This window comes from Engraulis encrasicolus, chromosome 21 (assembly GCF_034702125.1).
Source record: "Engraulis encrasicolus isolate BLACKSEA-1 chromosome 21, IST_EnEncr_1.0, whole genome shotgun sequence".
Taxonomy (NCBI): Eukaryota; Metazoa; Chordata; class Actinopteri; order Clupeiformes; family Engraulidae; genus Engraulis; species Engraulis encrasicolus.
The window spans coordinates 11,298,808-11,315,534 of record NC_085877.1 but is presented as its reverse complement, the minus strand read 5'-3'; the positions used below and the strand labels follow the sequence as shown (position 1 = coordinate 11,315,534).

Here is a 16,727-nt window from a genome sequence, read left to right as displayed (position 1 = left end):
CAGACATTCACATAAATAGCCTACAGCAGTAATTCCCTAAGTTTTGTTGGTGGGACCTCCTTGTGGACCTCTCTTTTTTATTGGATTCCATTCCAAAAGATGCGCTTTTCCATAAAGGGGCATCCTATCTATGGGATCCATAGGCAGTGATTTTCAAAGTGGGGGCCAGGGGACACCAGGGGGGCCGCAAAGGGATGCTAGGGGGGCCGTGGAAACTTGGCATAAAAAGTATAGCACATCAAAATAAATAATTGATTAATTAATGTGCACCAAAATAAACCACAATCAGCTAAACAATATTCCCATTAGTTAATAACTGCATAATAATATATTGCATCTATGAACATTATAATTATTTTATATATCCTAATGGGACACTGACACACGCACACATAATAACAACAACAATAATATTATTATTATTATTATTATTATTATTATTATTATTATTATTAATAATTACGATGATAATAATAATAATAATAATAATAATAATAATAATAATAACTATTTGTATAGCACAGTATCATACAAGGCATGCAGCTCAAAGTGCTTAACAAATGGATGAACATCAATATTAAAAATTAAAATAAAAAGTGAGGTAGAAAGGAGAGACAGAAACAAGAAAGAATAGCAAGAAGACAAGAGAAGCAGAACAGAGAAAATAAGTAGTTAGATAAATAAGTAGATGTAGAGAAAATTAAATAAGGAGTTTAAAGAAGACATAAGTAGAGATTATAGAGGCATACAAGGGTTAGGCCCAGGATAGGTGATAAATAGTCAGAGTGAATGCACATAGTGAGTGAGTGAACATAGACTATGGTCGTGAAAGGAGGTGCACAGAAAGAATTGTATAGCACAACCGATGGAAGGGGGGCCTTGGCTAGTAAAACAGTATATAGGCGGGCCTTGTCATGGTAAAGTTTGGGAACCCCGCCATACGGCATATCTTGGGTGTGTGTCCCATTGTCAAGACTCCTACCACTATTGCACACAATTGCGCAAACCATACCAGAACCAATAATGAGCTAACAAGAATTAAAGTCCATTTTACACAACTTCCTTGACGGCTTTGTAATATCAGAGTTCTGCCGTCACCATTTACCGTCATCTTCACTTTCGTACCAGTTACCCCTACTCATACCAGTCAATAAACCAACGTCAAACAGATGTCAAAAGTTGAAGAACACACACACACACACACACACACACACACACACACACACACACACACACACACACAGACACACACACACACACACACACACACACACACACACACACACACACACACACACACACACACACACACACACACACACACTCTCTCTCTCTCACACACACACAGACACACACACACACACACACACACACACACAGATGCACACACACACAGGTACATTCTCTCTCTCTCTCTCGCTCTCTCTGGATGTGGATGAAAAATGATAAGACCTTATCACGCCAGCATCTCCCTCTCCAGTCCGTCTTGCCAAAATGTTATCGCAGGAGTCATAAAGCCACCAGGCAGACGGACTTTCTGATGGACTTTGCATGTTATTGCGGCTAGCTTATCTGCATATCATAGCTTTTAGCACACCTGTTCCCTGCAACTCTCTCTCTTTCTCACCGTCTCTTCACTTCCCCTCTTTTTCTCTGACAAACTCTCTCAATTAATCAGCACAGGATTGATCGTTAAACACCCAGACATCACTCCCTCTTCTTTTCATGTTGTACGGGTTTGTCTTTACTCTCTGTCTCTCTCTCTCTCTCTCTCTCTCTCTCTCTCTCCTCTCTCTCTCTCTCTCTCTCTCTCTCTCTCTCTCTCTCTCTCTCTCTCACACACACACACACACACACATGCACACGCACACACAGGAGTCAGGGTGTAGATGTGGTGTTGATGTGGTTAAAGGTAGGTGAGCAATAAATTAATATACAGTGGAAACAGGGCTTAGAGCTAAACAGAGAGAGAGAGAGAGAGTGAGGGAGAGAGATACTGAGGCAATGACGAAAGGTAAATTGGGCCACTTTTTTCCATTAACCAAGTGGCCAAATTAACCTGAACTCACCCCTACTTATAAACAGAGAGAAAGAGAAGAGGACCTGTGTTTTGTTGAAAGCTGAAAGGCAAAAGCAGTATGTCAGTGTGTAATACAATGATAACAAACAGACAATTGATTTTTCAGATTCAGGGCCGCCTAAGTAGAGTAAGCAGAGCACTGAGGGCCTCAACCACTGTGCCCCCAAAATTGGGGCCTCCTAAATTAAGATTGACTAAAAACTGCATTATTATTAATTATGAGGTGGGGCTCCTGACCAGTTATATGCTTAGGGCCTCAAAAACCTTAGCAGGGGCCCTGTTCAGATTCCTTCCATTTTAAAAGCTAAGAACTTGTGACTAGCTGTTGGACACACAATAAAAGGAAATACTATCGTTGTTCACTTTTTCTCTTTTGAACGAAAGACACACAGAGGTCAATGACCGCCAGAAGCACGCAAATGGAAAAATCACTTGGCTCTGCCAAAAACAATCACATAAAGTAAGGTAAGTATTGTAAAACTGTGGGCCAGACTGTATGTCCTCTTGCCATAACAAGACATGGACACAGAAGAACAGACCATATTTTTGAGTGGTAGAAAAAGAAAAAGAGGAGAGACAGATGGAAAGAAAGACACTATAATAGCAGAGAGAGTAGAAAGAGAGAGAGAGGTTCCATTGGCCCATTGTTTCCGGGTTCTATAATTGGGGGGAAACCCCCCTTTAGGCAGACCTAGGCAGACCTGAGGACTGTTCTATTCAATGCTAGGAGCATTATGACAAGCCCCTTTAGGCAGACCGGAACCTGGTCATGTTAGGTGCCCATAGAAACCTATTATGTTGGCATATCTCTATATACTTAAAGAATCTCTGATAATAGTGAGAGTGTAGTAAGTATATTAGGGCAAAGTCAATTAATGTCATCAATTGCATGTGGTCTGTTTGTGCACAACCCCTGTTATAAGCTTGTTGTTACCGGAATGGCAGCAAGTAACTAAACTAAACTAAACTAAAAGTGCTGTGTTATGGCAGAGCAGTGTAGTAAAATGGTATTGGCTACAAGTGATAAGCAAAGTACATTAAGAGTATGATAAAAGCCATATGTACATGATGTGTGTGTGTGTGTGTGTGTGTGTGTGTGTGTGTGTGTGTGTGTGTGTGTGTGTGTGTGTGTGTGTGTGTGTGTGTGGATCTGTCATCGTGCTCCAAAAAGGCCACTGATACCAGAAGTGCAAGCGCGCGCACACACACACACACACACACACACACACACACACACACACACACACACACACACACACACACACACACACACACACACACACACACACAGGGAGAGAGAGAGAGAGAGAGAGAGAGAGAGAGAGAGAGAGAGAGAGAGAGAGAGAGAGAGAGAGAGAGAGAGAGTGCAAATAACAAATAGGAGAGTGTGTATCAAAGGGCAGGACAGCCATCGTCAGAGGCGGACAGGTCGATACTGACACTGATACTGACACAGAGAGAGAAATTGCACAGTAGTAGATAGCCACCAGCCACGACAGGTGGAGGTGAGAGCTCCTGACTTTACGGTGGGCCACTCCAGAACAAACGAGCAAGAAAATAGAGGAGAAGAAGCCAGAGTATTGCGGAATATACACAAGTTATACTGTGGTGGAAATTCTGTCGTCATTGGCATTGGAGTTTGAAGAGCATTGCAACTGACTACGAGAAGCTGCACGGCAGTATTTTTTGGGGTGACCACAAGACAGGACTATAGAGTGAGACTGAGGGTCAGGGAGTTGGATGAAGAGAAGAAAGGGTGACAGACAGACAGACAGCTTAGAAGAGAGAGAGAAAGACTGTGAGCGATACACAGTAGGAGAGGGAGACAGAGTGGGAGAGGCCCGTGTGTAAGAAAGGACATCAAAGATAGACCCATAGACGCCTTGAAAGACAGACCCAGTCACCCAGAGACCCTTTGAGAGACAGACAGAAAGGCAGACACCGACCCAGAGACCTTTGTGAAAGAGCCCCACAGTCAGGATGTGCTGCACGGGGAAGTGTGCGCGCCTCATCGGCCTGACGCTGCTACCGTCGGCGTTTGTGTGCATGATCTGCAACCTGCTGCTGTTCTTCCCCAATGCACAGAGCATGGAGAGCAATGGCCACATCTCACTACAGGTCTGGCTCATGGGCGGCCTCATCGGAGGAGGACTATTCGTAAGTAACCATAATAATAATAATAATAATAATAATAATAATAATAATAATAATAATAATAAATAGCTGTGGTAATAATAATAATAATCATAGTAGAGCAGAGTAACAAGAGTAGAGTAAATGTTATTAATCCCAAAGGAAATAATCATCCCCATCTTCATCATCATCACCACTCACTATTGCTACTAAAGCTGCTACTGTAACTACTACTTCTATTATTGATTCAGGGATTTAGTAAATTGACATCCATCAGTCGACAAAATGGTGGTGACAGTTAACTGGTAGAAAAGATAACTTGCTAGCCACTTTGACTGGTGGCCGTGTATGCTTTGCTAATAAGATTAACTTCTACTAGCCATTGGCTGGTGATCAACAATGGTCATTTAGATTCATCACCAATAATCGCTTGTGTTGGGCCAACATTACCACTAGGCTACTACCAATAACAACAATACTAATAATTAATTAATGATAGTGATAATCATTATGAAAGTAAGTATGAAAAATAATTCAATTGTTTTGTTTTGTAGTTTCTTCTGTGGTAGTAGGGACAATATACAGTACGCACCCGCCCACACACACGCACACACGTTCGCACACACGTTCACACACACACACACACACACACACACACACACACACACACACACACACACACACACACACACACACACACACACACACACACACACACACACACACACACACATGCCCGCGCGCGGCTGAGGAAACACCTTTAGTCTACAACACCTGAAATGGCTGTCCAGTCACACATAAGTACACATACTTATTAACAACCACACACATACTCATGTCCACCCACACACAGTCCAAATAGTCCTTGTACTTTGGAATCAAGAGTCACTAAAAAAAAACCCTGTGGAGTTCCCAAAAAATGTATAGATTAGATAAAGGTACTGACACAGACTCATAAATAACTGCCAATAAATAATCAGGCTGTCGTTAGGAATGGATAAAGAAAAAATCTTCAGAACCTCCACCCATTTTTAACCCTTTTTGTGCAGAACTTATTGTGACCAAAATTATAATGATCTTAACCTGTTACTTAAGGGTGTCTGTAACGTCAATGATGGAGAAGGATTAGGAAATGACCTGCAGTCAGAATCGGACATGGGTCCCCCGATCTATATTGCCCTACAAAGACAAAGCGCAGAAACTATGCCAACTGAGAAAAATGCCTTCAAAGCCTTCGCAGTGGATTGGATATTGTAATTACTGCAACTTTGACAAAGCAATATCTCTAAAACAGGACTTATTTTGACCATATGGCTTTGTCACGAGATAAAGGAAGTGTAATGAGGACTATTTTCAGTCTAAACTCAATTTAGACAAAATATGTAGTTACTGCACTTAGGCTTTGTAGGGCAGTATACAACACCTTAGCCCACTGGGCCCCAGCAGCACAACCTCACATGGGCGTAGTTTATGGGGTGGGATGGGGGGGACAGGTGGGTCCATACCACTTCTGAGATTATCTTGAAGTTTCCCCACCACTTTTTCTTCAAATATATTGTAAGTTGTGATAGGCCACCACTCATCTGTTTAGAAGGTGCAGGATTCAGTAGAAATTTCTGTATAAAAAGATGACAATCCGCACACTTCAGGTCTATTTTTGTGCAAAGAAGCTTTACTTGACTTGCAAGTTTTCGGTCCTTAGACCTTCATCAGGCAGAGTGAGTGTGTCAAATATATTGTAAAAATAATACGTTTCCCCATCACTTTCCAAACCAAATTTCCACACTTGCCCCCTCCATCGCCACCTATTTTTAACCAGAACACTCCCTATAGCACACATTAACCTGATATATGCAAAGTAGACAGGGGATAGTTTCAACAGGGGGTGGTTGAAACATCTGTTTTTGTCCTATCAGATACAAGCTAGAGTGATTAGTCATTTATTATAGTGTGATTAGTGTGTATAGAGTGATAATACGTTTATTTTATGTTTTCTACATTAATTGGACACCCCATCTTTGTACGGTATGAGTAGCCTATAATCACTCTAGCTTGTAGCTATCTGATAAAAGAGAAAAAAAACTAACCATCCCCTGTTGCAGCTGTCCCCGATCTCTCCTATACTATGCCACCGGCTAGGTGAGGCCCCCTGGGGCCTTGTTTGGGAAGCTTCAGTTTATGCTGGTCTCTCGGCCTTGGCCCATTGATCCACAGGGTATGTCCTGCTTGACAAAGAGCCACCCTACCGTATTTTGACTCTACAGATAAACCTATACAGATGTGCGGTTCATAACTCATTCGTTAAACCTTTGCTTATTTATAGGAGACATGGTTAATGAACTACCTGTGAAAACTCTGGCAATTCGGATATATGGTTATGGTTAGACGCTTGGATTGATAAGTCAATACACCCAGTGATAAGAGGTTGGCTGTGGACTTTTGACAAAAAGTCATGTCTGTGTAAAGGATGTCCACCACTCTATATGTAGGTTAAAACAGTCTAGTTACTGTATTTAGTCACTCAGTATAGGCATACACATGCACACACACATAAGTGAAATCACTAAACCACACCAACCAGCAAACAAGACACACTCCATAGAAATGCAACCGAATGTTCTCTTCTCTCTCTTCTGCTGGAAGGCAAAAGGATTAAAAACCATAAACCACACTGCTACATTAATAGCCTATAGTTTTTGCTCAGTTGTTTTCTTCTGTTTAAAGCATGAACCTTTCATGTAATATTTCGACCTGTATGAGTGGTTCATAAACAGTGATGGGCAACAGATTTCTTACGCAGGGGAAACATGCAGGCGAAACAAGCGAAGCGTAGAGAAGTGAAATTCAGTGTTCCACTCTGACAGGTCAACAGTCAACAGGTCATCGCAGCGAAACAAATACTGTAGAATGAAACATTTATGTCATTGATTTGATTGGCTGCCGCAGGCGAAATTTGCTTCTCATTTGCATAATATTAAACTTGCCGGAATATTTTCAGTTCTTTTTCTATTTTCGCCTCACACCTGTTCGCTTGCTTTTGCCTCACTCATAGGAATGAATGAAAAAGATCTTTCCAGTGCCACATATTCCAAGTCATTTGGAATATGTGGCACTGGAAAGATCTTCGCCATTCATTCCTATGAGTGAGGCAAAAGGCACCTGTCCAGTTCATCCAGGTGCTTGGCTGGTAGAATTATGCAGATAAACAGTCATTTGGAATACATGTGGCACTGGATTGTAACTAATTAATCAGTTTTGCATATCACTGATCATCAACTTGTAACTCGGTCAAATGGCACTTCAATTAATTCACTTTGTTGCCCTGCAGCATGATGTACACTCTGGTAACATCTAATTTGAAGGGGTCTATGGGGGAGTCATGTAACCTGCATAAGGATGCATAAGGTGTGCATTAAGATAAAAACTTTCCTGACATGAGTTTTGTCATTCTGATGGCGTATGCATGACACCCTTCTGTAGACCCCTTCAAAGAGAAGTTCCCACATCCCTCTTTTATGAGACGGCCTAGTTAGAAGGCTGTTGCTTGAAAGGCCCAATGTAAAGCACAGAAAAGTAATTGATTGACGAAATCTATCAATGTCTCAATAATAATAGTGCAAATAATGTTAACATTGTATTTCTTAACCCCTTAACCCATTTTAGCCTGGTGACTCGTACATGTTGTTTGACCTTTGGTGCCTGGAGCGACATATACGCTGCATTTAGGCTCTCGAGATTTTAGCTTTTTTAAATAAAAATGTGGGATATGTTACAGCTGAACGAACACATTCTAATGCAAGATGAGGGTCTTAGGGGTTTAAATGCAACTTATTTTATGTTTTTATGTGCATCAGAGGCTGAGATATTTAGGTTTTTATAGGCTGAGGGCAACTCTCCTAACAACGGCTTAGGCATTCAGCAGGTGTTTTTTGCAGGTGCTTTAGGCATCGATGGGTTAGCGCAGAGCTTCTATTATACAGTATGTCACAGAAGTGAGTACACTCCTCACATTTTTGCAGATTTGTAAGTTTATCTTTTTATAGAAATTCCATTTCGACACAATGATTAGTGACCTGATAACAACATATGTGACCGCTTAAATTTGTTGTTCACTCACATAGGTCATCGGTGTGCATTTCTTTACATCAAACTTTTACATTTTGAGTCTGTACCTGGCTAAAGTAGATGGGTGTGAGATTTGAATTAAATCCTATGGAGAGTATCATGATCTTTAGGTGTAATTCAGATTTCCAATATTGTCATTCATGCATCCCTAAACCCTGCCAGTCCCATTACCATGCTTGACTAGCCAGATGGTACACTTTTTTTTGTAAAACTCCACCCTTGGTCTGTTCATCTTTCTTGAAACCAAGATAAACAAATTTGCTTTTGTGTCATTGAATAGCCCATTCAATGTTGACGGGCCCATCTGCAGTAATAGGCTGCAAGACAAGCAATGTGCGCACATCAGCTGTGCAAGTGCTGGACCAAACCCAAGAAAACTGAAAACGTAATAAAGGTTCCGAAGGGATTTGTGGACTGAGTGTCTGAAATGTCACACCATTGCACGTCTGGGAGCATTGGTCAGTGTTGTGGACTATTTTTTCTTAGATTTTTTAAAAATTTCTTGTCAATATGATTGCAATTGAAGTAACATATTAACCACAAATGTGGACTTGTGACTTAAGACTTGGACTTGAGTCAGACTTGCGTCACTAATTGATGACTTTAGACTTGACTTGGCAATATTAGGAATGACTTGAGACTTGACTTTGACTTGTACGCTATTGACCCGAGACTTGACTTGGACTTGACAGTTTATGCTTGCTATGACATGCAATGGCATGTCATGTCTAAATATATTCCATTTTCTGCATTTGTATGTGAAAAATGTAAGTGGAAAAAAATTAAATTAAAAATGAAATGTTTTTCCTTTAGCCAGTGCCATCTCTGGTATTAACAGTAAGAGTTCTCTTCCTGCAGATGCTGTGTCCCAGCTGCTCTGCCATCAGGGCCGGAGGAAAGGGCTGCTGTGGGGCTGGTTGCTGTGGAAACCGTTGCCGGGTAAGTGGGGATCGTCTTTGAAATAATGGACTCATTGTGCATGTGATGTCTGTCTGTCACTATCAGGGCCGGATTAAGGCATAGATATGACTGCAGTCTAGGGGCCTCTACCTGCCAGGGAGGCCCCGATTGGCCAAAATGGGCAGAAACAGAAAAAGAATAATTGCAAAATTGTGACAAGATGTGGAATTGAAAAATTCGTCTGCTGTTGAGTTTGAATTTTCAATCTTGTTACAGTGTAATACACATTTTTGGCTGGGAAATAGTCTACAGTATGATGCCGTCTACCTACTTTTATTACTGAATTTGTCTTCCGCTGGGTGTCTAGAGTGATCTACTGTATAGCCTAGGGGCCCTGTGCCATCTTAGTCTGGCCCTGCTTACTATATGGCTGTTACTGTGCTAGCACAACGAGAAACAACTAAGCACTAAGAGTTTATGACATGCAAATAGAAGCATTGCACCTGCAGAGACCTCTCTGTGACTGTTGGTGTGCTCAAGGTTGCCAGATTAAACTGATGATTTCCAGCCCAAAAAATGCTCAAAACCCACCTGGAAGTACTAAATCCTGCCCAATGTTAACTAAACTTTTTATGGCCATAAATCCGCAGAAAATGTCCTGCCCAAATGTCCTTTTTTTACCCTTTTTACTCGCAGGTAGTCATCATAAACTGCCCAATCTGGCAACACTATGTGTGCTAGAATAAAAACAATGCACTAAGCAGAGTTTATGACTTGGAAATAGGGTGATCCGGGAATGGAGAAGTCTGAATGTTTGCTTTATTGACCTGGGAACAGTGTGTGTGTGTGTGTGTGTGTGTGTGTGTGTGTGTGTGTGTGTGTGTGTGTGTGTGTGTGTGTGTGTGTGTGTGTGTGTGTGTGTGTGTGTGTGTGTGTGTGTGTGTGTGTGTGTGTTCATTAACCAACCTCTCCTCTTCCTCAATACTTTTACTCCAAAAACATCATCTTCACACTATAGTTTCTCTGCATATCACCCTCTTCATGCTCTCCATTCCTGTTTATATTTGTCTGCCATCTCTGTTTTCTCTGTGCTCCACTTCTTCTTATTATTTTTCTTCTTCTTCTTCTTCTTCTTCTTCTTCTTCTTCTTCTTCTTCTTCTTCTTCTTCTTCTTCTTCTTCTTCTTCTTCTTCTTCTTCTTCTCCTCCATCTCTCTCTCTCACTCTCTCTCACTCTCTCTCTGTCTCTCTCTCTCTCTCTCTCTCTCTCTCTCTCTCTCTCTCATTGATGTATCATGTGAGGGGTTGGAAGGTTTTGTATCATATCGTCTCTATCCAGCATAAACCTTGCATCTCCACTATTTATTATTTCGTTATTTTATATCCGTTCTTTATTCATTATAAGATACGTATGTATCATTACTACTGGTCAGTCTCCATGAGTGTATGTGTATGACAAATTATTTAATAACCAACTTTAATGACAAAATTATTATTCATTTAGAAAATAGTGATTTATATGGTTAAAAAAAACAATGAAAAATGGAGATACAAGGTTTCAGCCCAACGGCAACGATGTCAGAGCAGATAGTGAGGTGATTTTAAATGTCTGGGGTTAATGGTGGAAAAGATGATGGGGTAATGTGGTATTGTAAATAGGTTGAAACTGATTAATAAAGGAGTGTTAAACCTCTCCCTCTCTCTCCCTCCCTCCCTCCTAGATGTTGAACTCGGTCTTCTCCTCTTTGTTTGGTCTCCTTGGCGCCGCCTATTGTACAAGTGTGGCGTCCGCAGGTCTGGCCATAGGGCCCAAGTGTTTGACTGCCAGCGGTGAATATGAGTACCCCTTTGAAGAGCTGTAAGTACAGCTTTAACACACGCACACGCATGCACACATGCACACACACACATTTTATGAGACAGGAAACAAATAGGAGAGAGGGTGAGGAGGTGATATATTTTTTTAAATTATTATTATTATAATGATAATTATATTAATTATTAATATATTATGATGTACTGTATTATATTATTAATATATTGTTAATTATTATAATTGGCTCCCATTAGCCAATTTGTACAGGACACCATAGTGACTGACACCTTATAATCTAGAAATAAAATTTATTTCACAAAGCGTTCCACAGGCCTGAGTTGAGGAGTCAGAGAGTAAAAAAAAAATGGAGGAGGGATGGTAATGTGTTTGGCTATAATATTACCAGCATGCTCATTAAACAATACCTTTAATAGAGCAAAAATTCTGTTTCGTCCGGTGAGTTTTAGAAGCTCATGAGGTAACGTTACAGTATGAACAGTACTAATAAAGTCCACCAGAGGGCACTTAAGGAGCAGAGTAAATACGGTCTGAATAGTTGCCAATGCCTTCACTCACTTACTCAATGGGCTCTGTCCACAGGCTATTGCGTAAGAGCAACAACATGTCAAAGCATGGGCACAGATTAGATTGCATGCATTGCAGGCCCACAATAGCACACTATCTTTTAGTTATGCGTATAACAGGAGGCAACAGGCAGGGCCGCTGACAGTTATGACCGGGCCCATGGACAAAGTCAGCTGAAAGGGGCCCACCCTTACCCCCCACCACTCTCAATACATTTGCAATATAATGATATCCCAATCCCACCCACCCCCCTGCCCTCTCCATAGGCCCAGGACAACTGACCCCTTTTGTTCCTGCCTGTCAACTTCCCTGGCAGCAGTATCGCCCCACTGGAGGGGACGTGCAGAACTGATGATCATTCATGTACACCTCCTTATCTAACTATGACGCTCGGAGGGAAATGGGAGTGTGAAGGCCAACAGAGAACATGAGAGATAGACCAACTTAAAGGCAGACAGCAGAATGAGAGCATAGCAGGCCTGGACTGGCATGCAGGGCATTTTCCCAGACTAGTGCGCCGACAGTCAGCCTCCACAAAGAAATGATGTGTCTTTTAGAGATGCACAGGATCCAAGATCCGATTCCGGATCCAGCAGGATAATTGGGTTTTTCACAGGGTCCGGATCCGGCAGGATCTTACAGTTTTTCTCAATTGGTTTTGTACATTTCTCACAACAGAATAATGATTCTCAAAAGTCTTTGTTCAATTGTGACTTCCTGGTGTTACCTGTGCACATGGTCAAATCAGTTTCTCATTGTTTTCGGCATATAGCAAATGCTCTCGTCCACCATGCCATGGCTGTGTACAATTCTCAGTAATTTTGTACATTATCAATTGCTTTTGTCTTATCACTCAAAAATTTTTGTCACTGAATGCATGAAACTATCTCAATCTTATCTGATCAATGTAATATAAAGCCGAATTTACAACATTTCCCATCCAATCTAAACAACATTTCGCTTCAGAAAAGATCCTCAAGAGTGTACTATTCAATTGACGACATGAGAAATTGATTTGACTAGCTTGTCCATACACTATGACACATTGACTAACCATTCTGCTGGCGCGGATACGTTCATTGACACAAAAACTTGATTTTGAAAGACAAATAAGGGTTTTGAGCAACAGACTCGGTTTTGCAGGTTATCCACTGTGTTTTGCCATTTGTTAAAGCTGTTTTGAGAATGAATATTATGTTTTGCAAATTGCGAGAGAGATTCGAGAAATGTACAAAACCAATTGAGAAATACTGTAAGCAGTGGATCCGGTATCCGGGAGTTACCTAAACATCAGGATCTGGTGCATCTCCAGTTTTCACGTAGCCTAGGCTTTGGATCAGTGGATCCGGTATCCGGCAGGAAAAATCAGGATCCGGTGCATCTCTATTATCTTTCAACATCAACCCCAAGTCACAATGTAGTTTTGCATGTACTTTAGGCCTTTGAGTGAGGGGGAAAATTGAAAAAGAAAAACAATGAAATGCCCAGGCCTTTTTCTCATCCCAGTCCAACCCTCGCAGAGCACGTAGGCAAATAGTCATACAAACAGTAGTTACCAAACTATGAAAATTACTAGCTCCAAATGCAGTTGTGGGAATTAATAAAATTGGGAAATATTTTCCGGAAGAAGGTCATAAAAAGTTACAGTAACTGATACCTAATCAGCACTAACTACAGTAGATCAGTGGTTCTCAACCCTGCCCCCATGATATCATCATAAGCCTCCCAATGGCCCCTTGACCTCATCATTAGCCTGCCAACACCCCCCTTAGTACTGAAAAAAGCTCAAAAGCTCCAGTCTCCCATCAGGGCTACTTACAGTAACTGTGTAACCAACACCTCACTCTCCCCTCTCTCTATCCAGTGACCAGAGCCTACCTAATGTACAGTACTGTGTCGGCAGACTGCACTAACTAGCCTAATGCGTCCTCCATGTCGTCTTTAACAGTGAGCAGAGCTACCTGTCCAACACCACCCTCTGGGACCAGCTGTGTCTGGCACCGGAAAACATAGTGACGTGGCACGTGTCCCTGTTCGCCATCCTGCTGTGCATGGGCATGCTGCAGACGGTGCTGTGCGGCATCCAGGCCGTCAACGGCTGCATCGGCTGCTTCTGCGGAGACTGCCGCAGCAAGGACGACGTAAGGATGCCATTTATATATGAGCTGACGCAGAGACAAACAGACAGATAAATGGATAGATGAGTGACGGACAGACAGACAGACAGACAGACAGACATGCAGACAGACAGACAGACAGACAGACAGACAGACAGACAGACAGACAGACAGACAGACAGACAGACAGACAGACAGACAGACAGACAGACAGACAGACAGACCTGAATCTATGGGGATTGCCACAGCAAGGACAACTGAAGGACTTCATTTATATAGGCCTATGACTGGATGCAGAGACAAATAAACAGATAAATAGATAGATGAGAGAAAGACAGACAGGCAGGCAGACTGAGATGCAGACGGGCACTAGCAGACAGACAGACAGACAGACAGACAGACAGACAGATAGACTGCCACAGCAAGGATGACGCATGGACTTCATTTAGAGATGGGCACACAGATGTACAGACAAAATGATAAATAAATAGTTAGATGAGTGACAGACAGGCAGACAGGCAGAGAGACAGATCAGGACATCATCGGCTGCTTCTGTGGAGACTGATGCAGCAAGGACGATGTAAGGACTTCATTTACATATGAGTGGATGCAGAGACAGACAGACAAATGGATAGATGAGTGACAGACAGACAGACAGATACATAGGTAGATGGATACATGGTGATGAGACAGACCGAATGGTTTGTAAATTCACAGACAGACAGACAGAAAAACAGTGTTAAGATTATTATAGATTGGTGGATGGTAGACTGACAGACAGATTTTAAGATGTACAGTGTACTGTCACTGACAACAGACAACATATCATTTGCATAAAATACCCTTCTGATCGATGTACAGGTACGTAGGCATAGGTAATGTGTAGGTCATGTAAAAGTAGCTATAATGGAATATGCACCAGAATGTGTTTCACTAAAGTCGCAAAAAAACCATCTGCAGCCCCACATGTGACCTTTAACCTCTGTTAAAGGTTCTGAAGATGATTATTGGAGGTCAACGGAGAAGTGATGGCTGTGTGTTTGCACATGTGTGTCGTGATCCTGGGGTATCAGATGTCAAGTGACATAGAACGGAACTGCTCTGTGTGTGTAGTGTGTGTGTGTGCGTGTGTGCGTGTGTGCGTGTGTGTGTGTGTGTGTGTGTGTGTGTGTGTGTGTGTGTGTGTGTGTGTGTGTGTGTGTGTGTGTGTGTGTGTGTGTGTGTGTGTGTGTGTGCGTTAAATGCCCGTTACAGAGCTGTTGAAGAGGTCATAGGTCCACTTAGTAACTTCTTGGAAAAGTCAATAACCAGTCACAGACACACACACACACACACACACACACACACACACACACACACACACACACACACACACACACACACACACACACACACACACACACACACACACACACACACACACACAAGCACATGCCATTTTCAACATTATCAGTCATTCAATAAGACCCGAGTCTTGCTTATTTGGTGTTGAGTGTGGTCTGCAGGATATTCAAATCAATGCTTCAGATTGTCAATATTAGTTTTCTCAGAAGAAGCAGAGAGACATCATCTAAGTAATGCAAGAGATAGCAAACTCAGTGGGGTGCAGAGAGGACACTCTGCTCAGTGAAAGAAAGAAAGAAAGAAGGAAAGAAAGAAAGAAAGAAAGAAAGAAAGAAAGACAGAAAGATAGAAAGAAAGAGATAGAAAGAAAAAGGAATTTCACAACATGAATGAAGCTTTGAAAACGTGAAAAGTTCTATGACACTGAAATCCGCTGTTTAAATCACTGCTGTTGTTTGTTTGTTTGTTTGTTTTCTACAGGACTCTGACAGCGGCCTGTAGGAGTCATCACACACACACACACACACACACACACACACGCACGCACGAACACACACACACACACACACGCACACGCACACGCACACGCACACACACACACACACACACACACACACACACACACACACACACACACACACACACACACACACACTTCATCCTTGCTCAACCAAAAGATCCAGAAGATAATTCGGACAAACGATTCAGGAAGGAACTGTTTTGGATGTTATATCATTATTATTACTATTATCATTGCAGTGATTGCACACAAGATTATCATGCCCATAGTCGTAGAAGTAGAATAGTGATTTTAACGTGTTGCAAAGTTACCAGTGATCACACAACATGGTTTACCGGTGACCAAGTTAAGTCAACAATGATCGATCTGGATCTTTCCTCATTTGGGCACAGAATTGCTGAAACTATGGTAACTATTCCAACGTTATGGTAACGATGGTTTTATGATAAGGATAAAAAAAAGTTCACTGTTCTCTGATTGGCTGTAGCACTGTTCAATTCCCTAACGAAGCACTTTGATTGACAGCCAATTGATCCCGCCATTTGAATTGCACCTGCGCTTACAGTGACAATAGTGGTCAGATGCCACACTATGTAATGTTGACAATGGGGGGTCATATTGAGACTGGGCTTGGAGTTAGGCCTCAGGTGCAGTTTACATGTTAAAACAGGATAAACTTACCTGAATTTCAGAAATGTGTTTATTTTAAAATGGTATATGACATTAAAATATGTGAACGACTTGTCATCAAAATACAGATGTTTTAATTTCAAATAACGTTTGCGTTAAAGAATAAGATTTATTTTTTGATCGCTTCTCCTCAATCATCAGATGTTATAAACATTTTATTAATAAACATTTGTATATAAATTTGATTCACTGTCTGGTCTATCTTTGTTGTAATCAAGTCGACCTTTTGATGGCTATGATCACGTCAGCTTTGTAATAGGGTCATTCCACACCAATGGAACTAATCTCCACGCACTTGCGTCTCCATATACGTGGGTTCTACATTTTTGTTTTCTCCTGGCTGCGCAATAGCTGCGCACAACTCAACCTCTGATTGTTGGAAAACCACTGTCAGTCAAAATATTAGCTCACGTGGTTG

The 16,727-nt window shown here is 41.7% G+C and overlaps 1 protein-coding gene across 1 annotated transcript; it reads left to right on the top strand.

The window, feature by feature from the left end:
- Positions 1-3,528: 3,528 nt before the first annotated feature.
- On the top strand, positions 3,529-15,668 carry tm4sf5 (transmembrane 4 L six family member 5). The gene is made up of 5 exons (XM_063187018.1): positions 3,529-4,237; positions 9,197-9,277; positions 10,959-11,095; positions 13,587-13,779; positions 15,580-15,668. The coding sequence occupies exons 1-5, from the start codon at positions 4,061-4,063 to the stop codon at positions 15,598-15,600; spliced, it is 609 nt and encodes a 202-aa protein (XP_063043088.1). The 5' UTR covers positions 3,529-4,060; the 3' UTR covers positions 15,601-15,668.
- Positions 15,669-16,727: the final 1,059 nt, after the last annotated feature.